The 18,703-nt window shown below is 38.8% G+C and overlaps 1 protein-coding gene across 1 annotated transcript in view; it reads right to left on the bottom strand.

Moving 5' to 3' along the window:
• SLC49A4 (solute carrier family 49 member 4) overlaps window positions 1-18,703 on the bottom strand; it is a 95,300-nt gene that overhangs the window by 74,180 nt on the left and 2,417 nt on the right. The window contains exon 2 of the mRNA XM_090277493.1: window positions 7,694-7,787. Within this exon, the coding sequence (XP_090133619.1) occupies window positions 7,694-7,787 (94 nt within the window). The remainder of the gene's footprint in view (window positions 1-7,693; window positions 7,788-18,703) is intronic.

Genomic DNA, 18,703 nt, shown 5'->3' with positions numbered 1-18,703 from the left:
TGGGAAGGAGTCCTGTTGCAGGGATTTCTGGGGTCTTGTGTATGTAGGGGTGGGGGGTGGTGAGGTCACATTTCCTTGGCCCTACAGACTCCTCAGTTCATAGAGAATGGCAAAGCTGAAGGAAAACCACAGTTGGACACTCTCAGGCATGGAGTCTAGGACAAGGACTCTGGCAGTACTGGCAACAACAATGGGGCTACGGAGGAGAGGACGGTTTGAGAACTGCTCCTAGCCACGTAACTGATATGGCTCACGAATGGCTGGATATTGGGGGTGGGGGTCACAACTATAATAACTCTGTAAAAATGTCCAATAAGTATATCAATGGAGGTTAGACACTAAGAAAAGAGGTCTATGCTAAAAGATATACATTGGTGTTGGGAACAAAAATTGAAGAATATCAACATTTTAAAAATAGAGGAAGAGTCTAGAAAGATGACTGGGAAGAAGCAATTACAGAGGCAGGAAAAATGAATATCATAGCAACTAAGGAGAGAAGAGTGTCAAGAAGATGAGAGCCCTGGCCAGTGTGGCTCAGTTGGTTGGGTTTCAGCCCATGAAGCAAAAGGTCACTGCCGGTTTGATTCCTGGTCAAGGCACATGCCTGGGAAGTGGGTTCAGTCCCCGGTCAGGGGGTGTGCAAGAGGCAACTGATCCATGTTTCTCTCTCTCTCTTTCACCCTCCCTTCCCCTCTCTCTGGAATCAATAAACGGGAAAAAAAAAAAAACAAAAAAAAAAACCCTAGATTGAGTGGTTATGATAGTGTCAAAACAAACAGAAAGATAGTTTAACAGAAATATAACCACTGGATTCAGCAATAAGAGGTTATTTGTGATCTAAATAAAAGCAGTTTCAATAAAATGCTGAGGATGGAAGTCAATTTTGCAAGGAAATGAAAATTTCAATTTAGACTATTCATTCTGGTAGTAAGAAACAGATGTCAGAACATAAACTAGGTATATAAGCTTAGCAATGTGAAAAAGAAAAACCACCCAGCTTAAATGAGTAGTCTTTCTCTGCCTTCAGATAGAGAAATGTACCTCACTGTGACTGTCTTAATGCTTTCTAAGCACTTATGAAAGAAGCTGGCTTTCAGAAATTAATACCTATTGATCTGGGTTGACAAAAGAGGAATGATGCACAATCTTCAGTAAAGTAAATCATATAACTTAATATCTATCTTTCTGTGTCATCATTACATGCTTCACTTTTGTTTTGCGATTAACAGTTAAGCTCCCTGTGGGCGAGGACCACGGTGTCTGAATTCAGAGTGCTTCACGGAGGGCTGGGGCAGTGCGGATGCTCTCCAAGAATGCACGGACTGCTTCACGTAGAGGCTGTGCAGTCAGTGAAATAGACAAGTAACTCGCCCTTTAAAAATCTCAGTTATCTAACACATACATCACATCAGTTCCACTTGTAAAGAATTTAAATTCAGCAATATAAAAAACACGGTGTTTAACAAATATTTTGAAAATAAAGCCTCTAAAAAAAGACATTGAGGGTGGTAAAAGCGAGACCAACATTAAAGCACTGTCTCAAGCACAGTGGACTTGGGAGAGGAGGGCAGAAGTTAAAAGTATGAGGGGGCAGTGTTGTTTCCTGGGCAATGAGCTCTGTAGCAGAAAGGGAGCTCTCTGGAAATTGACTAATTAATTCAAGGGGTCTAATTCTTTTTAAAAATTTATGTACTGATTTGAGAGAGGAAAGGAGAGCAGAAGAGAGGGAGGAAGGATGGAAGAGAGGGTAGACAGAAGGGAGGAAGAGGAAGAGGAAGAGGAAGAGAGAGAGAAAATCAGTTTGTTGTTCCACTTATTTATGCATTCATTGGTTGATTTATATGTGCCCTGACCAGGAATCGAACCCACAACCCTGGTATATTGCGATGATGCTCCAACCAACTAAGTTACCTGGCCAGGGCCAAGGGGTCTAACTCTTGCTTCCTCACCTGAAACTTCATGCCTTCAAGACAGGTGTATATTCACAGTTAGGGGATCGCAAGTCTGACCTTTGCAGGTCATGCTATGACAGGCCATCCCAGTCTCCTCTCATTAATTTCTAAACTTACTCCTTCTCCCTGTCTCCCACTCCCTCCCCTTTCTCCCTCAGTTCTTTTTTCTTTTCTCCTTCTTCCTCCTTACCTAGCTTCTGCCTACTTCTGAGGCCTGGTTTGTGTCATTCCCATAGGCCAGGTGAAAAAATGGATAGGAGATAGGGGAATCTCCACAGAGACTGAGGGGAAGATTACAAAAAAGATCCATGAGTTTCTCCAGAATCAGCAGTACTAGATGATAGAGACTAGAAGGCTGAGTGCTGCCCACTAGTGTCAGTACTGCTGAGGTTTGTTGGCCTGTGGTAGGCCAGGGAGGCAGGGCACCTAAAAATGCCTCCCTAAGGCCTGCCCTTGCCCTGTGCACCCCTGCCCTCAGACAGGCTGAGGCCTCCTGGCACACGGTACGGCATTTGTGCACAGCTGCATTCCTTTCCATATTATTCAATATATTACAGCTTCTCAAACAAATGCCAATAGCTAAAGCTCAAACTGAAGACCTATAGTTCACATTTTCTAATGTACTTGACATTTCAGTTTGTATTTAATGATATTCTGGTATTCTAACCTTTTGCTTTCTGACATCCTGGAACAGATACTTACCATTTCTAACTTATTTTCTCTTTAGAATAATGTTTTAGCATTAGAACTTTTATAGCTGGAAGAGACTTGAAACCTCACCTAGATAACCCACCCTTCTCATTTTATAGATATAAAAATTGAGCTCCAGAAAGGCTTTTAACATGGCTAAAATCACACTCATAATTTTATAACTTTCCTACCTCTAAAAGCATTGGGGGGTGCGGGGGCTCCAAAGTCATACAACTAGCTAATGGCTAAACTGGAACTAGTAAGTAAAACCAAAACTGATTTCATCAGTTCACAAATTGCTCTACTCTTTCACATGGTCTCATTCTGAAGGTTCTCTTTTAATAATAATAATACCACCACCACCACCACCAACAATAATAATAGATTGTCAATAACCTAAGGTTCTTAGATCCAAAAGCTAGCCTATTTTTATTCTGTGCATAAACTTACTTTATAAACCTTCAGTTTATTACAACTAGCGATGGTGGTAACCTTGGAGAGTTGGCTTTTTAGAAATGTGGCAGGTACTTCCTTAGTGTAAGTACAGCATTCTTAACTTAAACTCTATGTATTTTTAATATGAAATAATTTAGAATCTATAAAAATAGTTACCTCTAAGCTCAATATGCCAATGATTCACCAACGTTTTTCCAATTCTTAATCATCTTTCAGCAGAATAAACTTGTGTTATAGGATTTCCTGGATATTGAAAATGGCAGAAGTGCTGGAAATAGTTCTTTTATGTAGCCCAAGAAAAGATAGGGCGATAAAATGGGTCAGAGATGTTATGAGTTAATTATAGGAAAAAAGATACTAGGAAGGGAGAAATAGAGATGATGGTGAAAAGGAAATGAGCCTTCTAAATATTGTTATCATAGCCTCAGTTTTCTTTTATAAAGAAAACTTTTGTATTTTTTAATACTTTTGGCCAATTATAATTCAATTAAAATGTTTACTGAATATCTATTATAGTCATGGCACCTGCAGCTAGATACTAAAGGGAACATAAAGATGAGTGTTACAGTCTTGGCCCTAAAGAAGCTTATAATAATAACTAATCATATACCAGTGATAGAAGTACATAAAAAACACAGTGAAAGAATATTTGATTAGATACCAGAAGACTCAGCTTCTAGTCTTAGCTAAATTTATTAACCATGTAATCCCTTTCTGTTTCAATTTCTTCAGAAGTACTTTATCCATCTCACAGGGTTTTTTTTTATTAAAGCCAAATGCAATAATCTCTTGGCAAGGCACAGGGCAAAAATGAACTGATCTGAGATGTCTACTTCCCCTGACTTTGTCTGATAACATTTTTTTTGTCTCCTAACTTTTATTTTGTACTCTTAGCTTAAAAGTATATATACTCAAAAAATAAAAAGAAAAGGAGTATATATACCCATAGTAGAGAATTGCAAAGAGAAGAAAAAAATGAATGCACTCAATAATTCAATTAAATAACTCAGACAACCACTACTAATATTTTGGTTGTTTTAGTCTTTTTTATTTGTTTTTTTTCCAATGAATCTTTCAATCAATATTTAAGCACAGCCAACCAAGATATCATACAGAACATACAGTTTCATGCATAAATCTTTTTAACTTTACAGTCTGTCAGAAGCATTTTCTCAATTCATTGAAGATTTTTTCTGATTTATAATCATAATTGTTAATGGTTTCATGACTGTCTATTATGTAGATGTATAAAAACCTATTTAATTATTTTTAATGTTTGCTACATATTTGCTAATATTAATAATGCCGTTGTGACGATCCTTGTATGTAAATATTTGTCACTTTCCAAATTATTTCTTTAAGGTCAATGAAACAAAGGTATGAACATTCAGGCCCCATGAAACCTATGCCAAAATTATTTTTCAAAAGGGTTTGTAGTAATTTTCATTTCCATCAGTAATGGTTGACAGGACCTGTCGTACCAGCACTATCACTAAGACACATACACACACATGTAAGTAACTTGGTGCACTAATTTTCCATTGCTCTTATAATGAAGTACCACAAACTTAGCAGCTTGAAAACAATACAAATTTACTATTGTACAGTTCTATAAATATGAAGTGCAACATGGGTCTCACTGGCCTACAGTCAAGGTGTCAGAATGGCTGTGTTCCTTTCCAGAAGGAAAACATTACAAAGCAGTTCTAGAAAAGTTTAAGATGGCTGATCCGTGAAGGAATCCTAGGTCCCCCCAATCAGCACTAGGCAGAAAGTTAAATGCAAAAGCTGAGTAGACCTCACAGAGAGCATGTCCCTCAACATTCACAAGCGTGGCCACTGAGAATACTGGACAAAAAAAGAGCCTTCCAGAGGACAAAGCCAAAGCTACAAAGAACAATCAAACAAATTATTCCAGAGTCACAAAGACGCAACAGAACCCATAAATTCTGGATTTTGGGTTAGATGCAATAATTAACTAAGACTGTGGGTCTTCTCCTCTGAGGAACTTGTTAAAATTGTTAGTCTCTGGGATTCATTTCAGAGACTGACTGATAGGACTGGAGGGAGACCCAAGGATCTGCATCTCTAACAAGCAGGTAGTCTGTGGACAAACATCCAAAAAATACTGATCTAGGTGAATTGAATCTTATGTATTTTAAAGAGAAAAATCTTAGTTCTTAAATCAACCAATTGTTCATTTTTACATCAAAAGGTTTGTATTTCTGTACTAGGGAAATTTACATACCAAACTTATATATCTCATACTCCTTGCCTTTCCTCCTCTAATTATTGAAGCTCTAATCATTTCACTTAACTGGTATTCTCCTTCAAAAGATAATATATGCACACAGTAAAAATATTTTCAAGAGTAGAAAAGAGTATAAAATAAAAAGTAAATCTCCTTTCCATTTAGACTTCTAGTTCCCCAGAAACAGGCAATGGTAATGTTTTCTTTCAGAAATAGTCCTTGCCAAACAATGGCATATATATCCTTCCCATCTTCTTTTTTTTAAAGATTTTATTTATTTACTTTTAGAGAGAAGGGAAGGTAGGGAGAAAGCTAGGGAGAGAAACATCAATGTGTGAGAAATACTTCGACTGGTTGCCTCTCACACACCCTCAAGTGCGGACCTGGCCCACAACCCAGGCATGTGCCCTGACGAGGAATCAAACTGGTGACCTTTTGGTTCAAGGCAGGCACTTGATCCACTGAGCCACACCTGTCAGGGCCCACTTTTTTCTATGTAGGAAGATATTAAACATAACATGTTACATAATAAGTAAACTTTGCCTTTTTATAAAAGTCTAAGTATATATTTTGGAGATTATCCTATATCAGCACTTCCAAAACTTTGGCTCTTTTTCACAGCTGCATACTATTCCACTGTATGTCACCATAACCAGTCCTCTGTTGAAGACAGTGGGTTGCATCCAACCTCATACTAGTTATTATAAGCAAAGCTGCACAAACATGGTTGTCCTTGCAAACTGGTAGAGCTTTACATGGGAGCTAATTTTCTAGAAGTGAAAATACTGGGTTAAAGGACATGAGCATTTTGAATCTGATAAATACTGCCAAAATACCCATTTTGTATCATTCCTTCAGATTTTTATCCAAAAAAGTGATCTTCCCAATGAGGTTTTAACAACCATTCTGAAATTTTACCATCCTTCCTCTGACATATCAAATCTTTCTTTCCCATTTGATTTTTTTCTCCATAGCACATACTTTATATTTTACTTGTTTACCTAGTTTATTACCAGCCTCCCCAACTGAAATTATATGCCATGAGGTAGGAATTTATCTAATGTGTTCTCTGCTGTATCTGCTATATTCCCCATGCCCAGAACACACAGTATAAGCTCAATTAATTTTGTTTAATAAATGAACTAGTAAACAAACAAACCAACAAACCAAAGAATGACTCTACTTGGGCTCTTACTGCATCTTTCCTGGTCTCCTGCCAGCAGTCTCCATAATTAATCCTACACAACTCTAACGAGTCCTTTACCTAACATAGGTCCCCTTCTACTGCTGCTCTGATGAAGAAGCCAACTGGGTCACAACTGTCTAGTGAGAAAAGTACAATTGTGTAGGATGGGGTCAAGAACCTTCACAATCTAAAACATCTTTTCTCAACTCATCTCTTTATGTCTCATTCTTATAGCTTATGCTGTAGACCAGTGTCTCCCAAACTTGAGAGTTTTATGGGTCCTTTTAAAAGGGAAGAAATTTCTCAGTGGCTTTCAAGGTCATATCTGAGGATCCTCGTTTGAAAAACACTAGTTTAAGAAACTGATGTTCTGGTAAATAAAAGTATCTTTTAATTACATATTATTACTGGTAAAATAATTCTTATTATACCCAAAAGGGAAGCATTTTAAAATCTTCTTATACCTTGCACCCCCTTGGCATAAATCCATGGACTCCAGTTGCAGAAATGAAGCTAGCTATCCATCTCAGAAGACTCCTATGCTTACCTGCCTCCATGCCTTCATTCCCGCTGTTACTCTGACCCCGACTACCCTGCCCCTAACTATAGTTATCAAAATCCTACTCATTCTTTAATGCCTAGTTTAATTATTCCCTCCTTTACAAACATTTTTTTTGAGAATTTTTATGAATTATTTGAACCAAACTGACAACTTATGATGGGAGCAAGATCTAAATGCTCCAGAGAGTAACAGTTTTGCAGTTTATTTTTGACAAACTCTCCTTTCTGATACCTCATCCAAAATTTCTCTCAGTCTCTCAGGGCAATTTTATACCTCTTCGATGGCATTAACTACATTATTCTTTCTTATGTTACAATACTATTTTCCTGTGGTTATTACAGCTCCTGGATAGCATGAAGATGAAGCTGTTCTTTTTTAATTTACATACTAGTATAGTATCTTCTATATGACAACTAATAAATGTCCACTGAATTAATCATTATATAGGGGGAAAAAATAAATGCTACAATAAATATGACCCTCCGCTGCTTATTTTTAAAATAGAACTGTTCACTAAAAGTTTATAAGTGAACATATATAATATATTCATAAAAAAAGAAAAACATGTGGGAAAGAATTTTATTTATAGGAGTTACCTTCTTTTAAGCACTAAGTCTGATATAGGTATGCATCTCAGACCAGCTCCCAAAACCATAAGGAAGGATGTCAGAAGCACAGTTATCCGAAGACCTAAAAGGAAACAAAAATATCTCCATTATTTTCTATTTTTCTCTTCAAGTAAGTCCAATGTTAATATTAAGAACAAAGATATTTTTTACTCAATCAAACTATTTTATATCCTAATAGTATAGCTATCTCTGTAACTCTCAACATGGAAAAAAACCACTATATGCTGAAAATGAAATTATTCTAAATTTAACAGAAAACTTGAATGAGCTGTCAACAATACAGGAAGAAGTTCCATTAGCTCTGGTTTTTAAAAGAAATAAATGGCTAGCCCTGGCTCGTGTGGCTCAGTGGATTGAGTGCTGGTCTGCTAACCAAAGGGCCACCGGTTGGAGTCCCAGTCAGGGCACATGCCTGGGCTGCGGGCCAGGTCCCCATCTGGGGGCACATGACAGGCAACCACACAGTGATGTTTCCCCTCTCTCTCCTTCTGCCTCCTTTCCCCTCTCTCTGAAAATAAATAAATATTTAAAAATAAAGTTGTTTGAAAAAAATAATATCTAGAATGTTTTGTTCATATGTTACACGAAAAATAAAAATAATTTTAAAGAACTAGATATTTTAGTTTTATGTCTCTAATATAAAATTTATGATTTTCAAGTACAAGCTGAAAAAATAAGCTTTACATTTTCTCCAAAAATAACAACTGGCCAATTATGTATCTTATATTACACAAGGAACACAATTTTCACTGAGTTAGATCTGATACTTGTTTTTGACTAACTTTTGGCATCTGAATCAAAAAATGACCCCAGTTTTTCACTATCACATCAGCTTTTTAAGGTACAGGATACTCCCTTTGTCCCCCAAATCATACAAAGGAAAATAAAGAAAAATGTTACCTGAATATATTGTTTATTTAGAGTTATTTTATGCATATAAAGGCTATATATTGTTACTATAGGTCAAATTGTGTACAAATGGTAAAGTTCTGCTACCGAACATATATATTAAGGTATTTTATCTTTTCAAAAGACAGGCTAGGAAATGCCAAAATGAGATACTTGAAACGGTCTCCTTCAGTTGGCAAAGCTTTAACAAATCACTTCATGAGACCCAGTTTTATGTGCAGAGGTGGGAATATAATGTTCTGTCAACAAGTGGCTCATGTAGAATGTTTGAATCACCACGTTTGAGGTCAAATCTTGGAGGCCAGTTCGACTCCACACAGTGCTTCTCACAAGCTCTGCTGCCCCACATACACAGAAAACAGGGATACTTGGTGCATCCACGTTGCTGACCAAGAAGGAAGCAGACCATTTTAGGTCAACACAGATGATCCAATTCTGCTAATGAGATTGCAACAGATCAATGACTCTCTTTATGTCTTCATATTCTTCACAAAAACAAACTGAATGGCCAATTGGGACTGCACCAAATAAATTGCCATTGTAGAAGAGGACACACGTCAATTTCCGCTTTGAGCTATTGTGAACAGTTGCCATTGACTTGTGTTATAGATTGGAATTCCCAATTCCTCCATTAAATCATTTATGTTATGGCAATACACAAAGCATCATCACTTCGAAAGTACTGCAGAAATGCACTTGCTCTTGATCGAAAGTAGGATGCCTTCGATCCTTTTTCAAGCAAGTTTTTCTCATGCAGTCTTGATGCTAGGAGTTCTGAAGTCTTTTTGGATAGTCCCAAATCTCATGCCAAATCATTCAATTCATGCTGATCAAATGCCTTACGAACTGAGTTGTCTTCAATTTCAAAATCTTCATCGTTGCTGTCACTTAGTTCTTCACCATACTTCTGTTTTTCAAAAGAGGGTAGTTCAATAAAAACTGGAACTGGGATTTCAGCTAAATGAGGCACTGGGCATAGAGCTGATGGTTGACAAGGATACTCTGTTTTACATTTATTTTTTGTGTTATATCCTGACATTTCCACTATATAAAAGTAACAGTCACTTGGGCTCTCACCAAACCATAGGTATACCAAATGGCAATTTATCACATGTCCTTTCGTCCACATCTGTAAACTCTCAACACACTGCTTGCACACTTAGTGAGGGGCCCAAGACTTATCTTGATCACCAAGTTTTACTTTAAAATATGCAAAATAGCCTTGCCTGAAAAATGCACTGATGTTTGTCCTTTGACTGGGAATGGTGAAACTGCCACAGATAGAACAAAACGAATCAGTGTTGTTTAGGCACTTACAACGTGAAATAGAAGAGGCAGACATGATCAGAAGGAAATGAAATAAGTATGTATGTAAATAAAAAAATAAATTCTGCTAACTCCTTGTGTACAGACAAGAACTCGGACTACACTTCAGAATACAATTCACTATATAGAGCAGCACACAACCTCTCACCACACTGTGTCATGTGTAATTGAATAGCCTAGACAAGTATGAACCTGTTGCTGGTCTCCAAGGTCATCCCCCACCCTTCCCCATTCAAGGGAGGTTTGTTCTCAGCCAATAGGAGAGCACTAGTGCTTCCCTTGATCCAGGCTCCATCCAGCCTAGAGTGGTCACATTTAGATAAGCTGTAGAGAAAAACTTGACGTTATAGAAGAAAACTAACTGCAGTTTTGAAATCAGCATGCCTATTTAAGTCTAAAACAGGTGAAAAATCGAACTCGACAAGAATTATGTTAAATTGTTCCCCTGTGTTATAATGAGGATAAGCTAATGCTTGTTACAGGGTCACAGGAGGTATCTTTAGAATCCTTTAATTATTAACATAAAAATGGTCTTTCATTTTTTTTTCTTGATTTTCCAGATGACTTTCAACTTATAGAAAGATCTTGTTTTAAAAAATAGCAGAAGAGGGACTTCTGGCCAAGAAGGAGGCCTAGACAGACACGCTGCATCTCCCTCCACAACTAAGAAGGACTACAACTACCTCAAAACTAGAGACAACCAGAAGTCCTAGAAAACTGAGCTGCATGGAAGTCCAACAAACAAAGATATAAAGAAGAAATACTCATCCAGACAAGTAGGAGGGGCAGAGTGGTAGTGGCAGCAGCGGCGGCAGCAGAGGCAGGCCAGCGGAAAGCACAGTCACACGTTTTAAAAAGTCGGGAGGGACACCTGGGGAGCAGTCCCAGCACCAGAGCAAGACCGCACAGCTCACAGATCCAGTACTGGGAAAAATAAAGCCTCATTGCTTCTGACTGTGCAAACCAATGGGGTTGAGGCAAAGGCATAAACTGCCAGTCTCTCAGCAGAGTCCACTTGTTTAAAGGACCCACACGGTCCTAGAATATCCGCAGACCCACCCACTCTGGGAATGATGTCCAGGGCAACAGCTAGAGGCTCCAGTCTCATACGGAAGTGAGAGAAGTGCCTGGAAAAGGGGCGAGTGCTGAGCAAGGGGCATTGTTCCCTCTCAGACCCCTGCCTGCCACACAGCGCCACGACATGGTGAAACGGGTCACCCTGTACTGAGGAATACCTAAGGCTCCACCCCTTACAACGTCACAGATGCGACAGCTCTACCTAAGACACAGAGGCAAACAAACACAAAAGCCTGTCAAGATGAGGAGACAGAAGTATGGCCCAAAAGGGGGAAAGGATCAAGGTTCCAGTTGGAGAACTAAGAGACAAGGAGATAGCCAACCTCATAGATGAGGTGATAGCCAACCCAACAGATGTAGAGTTCAAAACACTGGTGATAAAGATTCTCACAGACTTGACAGATATGCTTGAGTATGGCAAATGCAAAAGGGAAGAAGTAAAGGCTATGCTAAATGAAACGAAGGAAAACCCACACAAAACCAATGGTGAAGGGAAGGAAACCAGGGTTCAAATCAATGATTTGGAACATAAGGAAGAAAAAAACAGTCAACCAGTACAAAAAGGGGAAAAAAGAATTGAAAAAAATGAGGAGAGGCTTAAGGAACCTCTGGGGCAACTTTAAATGTGCCAACATCCAAACCACAGAGGTGCCAGAAGGAGACGAGGAAGAGCAAGAAATTGAAAGCTTATGTAAGAAAATAATGAAGGAAAGTGTGCCAAATTTGGAGAACGAAATAGACATACAATTCCAAGAAGCACAGAGAGACCCAAACAAGCTAGACCCAAGGAGGACCACACCAAGACACATCATAATTAAAATACCAAAGTATGCTTTTAAGATTTCCTCTGGTTTTATGCAATATGATTATGATGTGTGTTGTTGCATTTCTCTTCATGTTTCTTCTAATGAGATTCTTGAATTTCTTAAATTTCTGGATATCAAATTTAGTAATTTTTTAAAAGTATATTTTATTGATTCAGCTGTTACAGTTGTCCTGATTTCTTTTCCCTTTGCTTCCCTCTATCCAATACCCCCCTTAGTTCATGTCCATGGGTCATGCATATCAGTTCTTTGGCTTCACCCTTCGCTATATTATTAACTTCCCCCTGTCTATTTTGTACCTACCAATTATGCTTCTTAATCCCTGCACCATTTCTCCCCCTTCCCCCTCCGAGCTGATAACCCTCCAAATGATCCCTATATCTATGACTCTGTTCCTATTCTGGTTGTTTGCTTAGTTTTTTTTTTTTTAGATTCAGTTGTTGATAGTTGTGAGTTTGTCATTCTAATGTTAATAGTTTTGCTCCTCTTTTTCTTAAATAAGTCCCTTTAACATTTCATATAAGAACGGCTTGGTGATGATGAACTCCTTTAGATTTACCTTGTCTGGGAAGCACTTTATCTGCCCTCCCATTCTAAATGATAGCTTTGCTGGATAGAGTAATCTTGGTTGTAAGTTCTTGCTTTTCATCACCTTGAATACTACTTGACAGCCTCTTCTTGTCTGCAAAGTTTCTTTTGATAAGTCATCTGATAGTCTCATAGGCACCCCTTTGTAGGTACTCTCTATTTTTCTCTTTCTGCTTTTAAGATTCTTTTTTTGAATCTTTGGCATCTTAATTATGATGTGTCTTGGTGTGGTCCTCTTTGGGTCTAGCTTGTTTGGGACTCTCTGTGCTTCCTGAACTTGTGTGTCTATTTCCTTCGCAAAATTTGGTAAGTTTTCCTTTATTATTTTTTCAAATAACTTTTCAATTTCACGTTCTTCCTCTTCTCTTTCTGGCACTCCAATGATTTGAATGTTGGCACGTTTAAAGTTGTCCCAGAGTTTCCTTAACCCTCTCCTCTTTTTTTTCAATTCTTGTTTCCTCATTCTGTACTGGTTGACTGTTTATTTCTGCCTAATGTTCCAAATCATTGATATGAACCCGGGTTTCCTTCCCTTCACCATTGGTTTCATGTGGATTTTCCTTCATTTCACTTAGCTCAGTCTTCACTTCTTCCCTTCTGCGTTTGCTGTACTCAAGCATATCTGTCCAGTCTGAGAATCTTTATCACCAGTGTTTTGAACTCTGCATCTGTTAGGTTGGCTATCTCCTCATCTGTTAGGTTGCTGTCTTCTCCTTGCTTAGTTTTCCCACTGGAACCTTGATCCATTCCCTCTTTTGAGCCATACTTCTCTGTCTCCTCAACTTAACAGTCTCCTGTGTTTGCCTCTTTGTCTTAGGTAGAGCTGTCACACCTGTTATGTTGTGGTACTGTATGTGGGGGAGGGGTCTAAGAGGGAACAATGCCTCTTGCTCAGCACTCGCCCTTTTCCAGGCACTTCTCCCACTTCCCAAATGGACCTGGCACCTCTCTAGCTGTTGCCCTGGCCGTGGTTCCCAGAGTGGGTGGGTCTGTGGACGTTTTAGGACTGTGGGGGCTCTCTAAACAAATGGACTCTGCTGAGAGACTGGTAGTTTCTTTCTCTGCTCCTACCCCCACTGGTTTTCACAGTCAGAAGCAATGAGTCTTTATTTTCCCCAGCGTTGGAACCGTGAGCTGTGCAGTTTGCTCTAGTACTGGGAATGCTCCTGAGGTGTCCGTCATTACTTATTTTAATGTGTGACTTCATTTTCTGCTGGCCGGCCACAGCCCTGTCGCTGCCTCTACTGATGCTGGCACCACACTGCTTCCTCTCCATCCCTGCTCTGCCCCTCCCACCTGTCTGGATGAGTATTTCTTCTTTATATCTTTATTTGTTGGACTCCCACACAGCTGGATTTTCTGGAACTTCTGCTTGTCTCTACTTTTGAGATAGTTGTATTTTTCTTAGTTGTGGAGGGAAACACAGCATGTCTACTTACCCCTCCAACTTGGCCAGAAGTCTCCAAATTTGTTAAGTTTTAAAAAGTTTTTATTTATTTTAGAGAGGAGAAAATATAGAAAAAGAGGAGAGAAACGACAATGCGTGAGAGAAACATGAACTGGTTGCCTCTCGCACGCACCCCAACCAGGTACCAGGCCCACAACCCAGGCATGTGTCCTGACTGGGAACTGAACTGGCAACCTTTGGCTTAGCAGGACTATGCTCATCCAACTGAGGCGTACCAGCCAGGGCAAATTTGGTAATTTCTCTGCCATTATTTCTTCATCCCCCCCCCCCCCCACACACTTCATTTCACTCTATACCCTCTCCTATTATCCTATTACCTCTCTCTTCTTCTGTGACTCTAATGACGTGTATATTATTAAGCCACTAAAAACTGTTCTGCAGCTCACTGATGCTTGAGGGTGGTTTTGTCTGCTTTAACCTTTTATTCTCTGTGTTCCATTTTGGATAGTATTTACTGCTACATCTTCAAGTTCATTTACCTTTTCTTCTGAAACACCTAATCTGCTGTTAAATCCTGTCCAATGTATTTTTTTCATCTCAGACACAGATTACATTTTAATCTCTAGAAGTTTAATGTTGGTCTTTTTTCTGTGTCTCTCCTTGCTTTCTTCTACCTCCTTGAACATACATAGTATATTCAGACTAGTTGTTTTGATGTCCCTGTCTATTAATTCTATCATCTGTGACATTTATGGGTCTGTTTCTATCGATTGCTTTTTCTCCTATTTATAAATTGAATTTTCATTCTTCTTTGCCTGCTTCATAATTTCTGATTTGGATGTCAGCCATTCTGAATATTATCTTGTTTGGTGATGGATTTTTTTTCACTTCTTTAAATATATTTAAACAATGTTCTGGGATACAGCTAAGTTCCATTGATCTTTTCAAGGAATACCTTTAAGCTTTACTAGGTGGAACCCAAACAGCTGTTAGTATAGGGATCATCTATCTTTACCACTGAGGAAATGCCCTTCTGAGTATTCAACCCAACCTCCTATGTATGTATTACGAGGTTTCTCTATTCTGGCTGTTGGGAAAGTGAACTATTCTCAGCCTTATATAAACTTTGAGAATTGTTCTGCCTACTCCTTTTTAGTGGTCTTTTCCCCAGACTTGGGTAGTTTCCTTAAATGTATCTGCTGATCAGTGTTTAGCTGAAGACTCAAGAGAAACTCCCTGTAGATCTAGAGCTTTCTCTTTGTGAAGCTTTTTCACTCTCTGGTAGTCTACCCTAAGAATCCTAGCTATGTTGGCCTCTTTGAATTCTCAATTGTCTCCTCAACTTAAGAAAACTGCAGGGCTCTGTTTGGGCTCACCATCTCTTCATTGCTGCTTGGAAATTCTCTCCAGGTAGTAAGACGAAGCAATCATAGGAATCACTGTTCTGCTCTACCTGTTGTCCAATGTCTGAAACTCATTGTTTCATATAGTGATTTTATTTTTTGCTTTTAGCTGTTTAAGATGGAAGGATAAATTCAGTTCCTTTTTCTCCATCATGGCGAGAACAGCCATTGGTTTAATTTTATCAGACTGTAATACTCACCACCCTTGGCTGCAAGTGTCTACAGACCACCACATACCTGCCTCCAGGTTATTCACTCTCACTATTTGAAAATGAATTGGCTCATTATTACTCATATTATTACTCATTAGGATACTATACTTCTTTCATAAATCTGGTGATTTCAATACCCACTAAATGATCCTTTCATTATTTTGGCTCCTCAATCTCTTGACTTCTTATTCCACAATCATGTTCTATACCCCACCTCAGTCATCCACTCTCTTGGTTATACATGATCCTAAGTTTACCATAATTGCAACCATAACAATTTTAAGCATTCTGTTTTCAACCATAACCTCGTTTCTTTCCCACTCATTCCCTCTAGTACTGTAAATCTTCATCTAATTGGAAATTCTCATTTACCTCACGTGTTTTCTTTTCTCCTTTACCCAATTTAGATTCCATGCTCCACTGTTATATCACTGTATACATAACCCTCTACTCTTGGCCTGCACTTTCTTAGTCCTACCCACTCGGCAAACTGCAACTGTGGTTAAATCTCTCTCTGCCAATTCTGCCCATGACTTTGCTTGCCTGACAAAACAGGCTGGAGGAAAATACACAAACATGCTAATTTGGTGTCTCTTGAAATTAATGCCCAATAACTTAAAGCAGACCATTAGTGTCCAAGAATCCTACTATATACATCATGCACCACATTATGACATTTCAGACATTCATAGACATATACAATGAATGGTAGTCCCATGAGATTATAATGGGGCTGAAAACTTTGTATCTTCTAGTTATGTCATAGCTGTTGTAACATCATAACACAAAGCATTACTCACGTGTTTGGGGGATGCTGATGAAACAAACTATACTGCCAGCCACATAAATGTATAGCACATACAATTATGTAAAGTACATAATACTTGCTAATGATAAACAACTATGTTACTGGCTTATGTATTTACTATACTTTTTATCATTATTTAAGAGTACTCTTTCTACTTATGAAAAAAAGTGTGCTGTAAAACAGTATCCATGTTACACCAGCAGAGGCCTCATACATCTCGTCTTTACTGCATACCTTGATTGCATCATTTTCTTGTATGTTTAATTTAATCCCATGTTACTTTGTACAGTAAGAAGCTGTGCAGGCTTGCAGTCTAGGAAAATAGGCGATACCATATATCCTAGGTATGTAGTAGGCTATACCATCTAGTTTAGTGTAAGGGCACTCTGTGATGTCCACACAATGATGAAATCGCCTAACCATGTTTCTCAGAAGGTATCCCCATGGTTAAGCAGCGCATAATTATAACTTCTAGTCCATATGTTCTCCACTTTCCTAGGAAATAGTTTCATAACTTATCCTCTCTCTTCATTCGTCCAATAACTGTTCCCCTATCCTCACTTGTCAGGTGATGATTTTGCTTCCTATTCTCTGAGAACTATAAGCAAAAATAACTTCCATAAACTCCTACCACTCACCATATACATCTATATTTATACACTATCTTCTCTTCTGTTACTACAGGAGAATTAGCTGTCAATGATTTTACCAAAGGCAAATCTGCCTACCTGTGCTCTGAAGGACTGCATCTCTTGCTTGCTCAAGGATGTGCTAAAGCAGTTCTCTCCTTTCCCTCTAGCATTGTCAGTCTCCCTCTTTCTACTGGATCATTAGGATAATGTATTACAGACATATGCTTCAATGTATCTTATCTTTAAAAATACCTTCTCAGTAGCCACATTCCCTCTGGCTATTTTCCCATTTCTCTGCTGCCCTTTATAGCATAACTACTTGAAAGAAATACCAACACTCATTGTCTCCAATTTTTCTCCTGGCAATTTATTCTGAATTCACCCCCACCACTCCAGTGAGACTATTCTTCTTAGAGGACACCAAAGAGCTCCATATTGCCAAATCCAAGGCTCTACTGTCAGTCAACACTAGTTGGTTCTTCCTCACCATTGCAACCTTTAAATGTTAGAATGCCCACAGACTCGGTCCTTTTCTGAAGCAACACCTATCTCCACAGGTGATCCCTTCCAGCTCCAAGAGTGAGTACTGTTACAGGTTGACAAATTCCAAATTTAGTGCTTCTTCCCTGCACTCCAAATTTGTAAATCTAACTGACATTTTAACCTGTGTACTTAGATATCTAATAGGCATTTCAAACCCCTGATCTTTATGCCACCCGCCCACAAATTGCTCCTTTCACAATATTTTACATGTCAGTAAATTGCGGCTTGATTCTCCCATTTTCTGATGCTAAAAAGTTGAGAAACATCTTAGGCTCCTTTCTTTTCTTTACACCCCACCTCCAATCCATCAACAAATACTGGTAAGTCTACTTTCAACATATATCTGGAATCTAACCCACTTCTCAAATCCTCCACTGCTATCGCACCAGTTGGAAGTCACCATCAGTACTACCTGTGTTATTCCACTAACCTAATGAGTCTCTCTGGCTCTTGTTCTCAAAACAATAACACAGTCATTATTTTACTCTTCTGCTCAAAGCCTTCCAATGAAGAAACCTCACCTCATTCCTCAATGACCAATATCCTTACAGTAGCCTAGGACGCCCTGCATGATACAGCCTCCCACTATCTCTGATCTCATCTCCTACTGTTGTTTCCCTCTTGACTCAACTCCAGCCACATTGCTCTTGTATACGCCAAACAAGTTTAAGACCTATGTTTTTTTCCAAAACAGTGTTGTCCAGAACTGACAAGTCAAGCTTCCTTTTAATCTCAGGTCTCTGCTCAAACCTTATCAGTAAGGCCTTCCCTGACACTCTATACAGAGTATCACCCAATCACATCCCCTTTCTCCCTTGTCTTGGTTTATTTTCCTCCAAAGCACTTTTACCATTTGACATACTAAATACTTAATTTTATTGTTGCTTGATGCCTGGTTCTTCTCACTAGAATGTAGACTCTGTGAGGGCTATTTCCCCAGTGCTTAGCACACATTTAGGTATTTTCTTCTTGAACCTTTCTTCATTTGGCTTCTAGGGCACACTAGCTTTTGGTTCTCCTGTTATCTCACTAGCTAGTTCTTTTATCTTCTTGCTGGAAATGAAAAGGGGTGAGAGTACAAAACCGATCTCAGGAAGATAAGCAGTCTTCTAAATTAATCTGGATGGGACCCATGGCAGCAGGAAGGCCAGACAACTACCTACATTCTAGAGAAAGATACTTTAGAACCCAAGGACAGCAGGAACTCACATTTTCTGTATGCAGATAGAATATTTGCAGCAGGACAG

Source organism: Furipterus horrens, unplaced genomic scaffold (genome assembly GCF_987537825.1).
Source record: "Furipterus horrens unplaced genomic scaffold, mFurHor1.1.pri manual_scaffold_1, whole genome shotgun sequence".
NCBI lineage: Eukaryota > Metazoa > Chordata > Mammalia > Chiroptera > Furipteridae > Furipterus > Furipterus horrens.
Note: the sequence above shows the minus strand (reverse complement) of the source record. Positions and strands in the feature narration are given on the sequence as shown.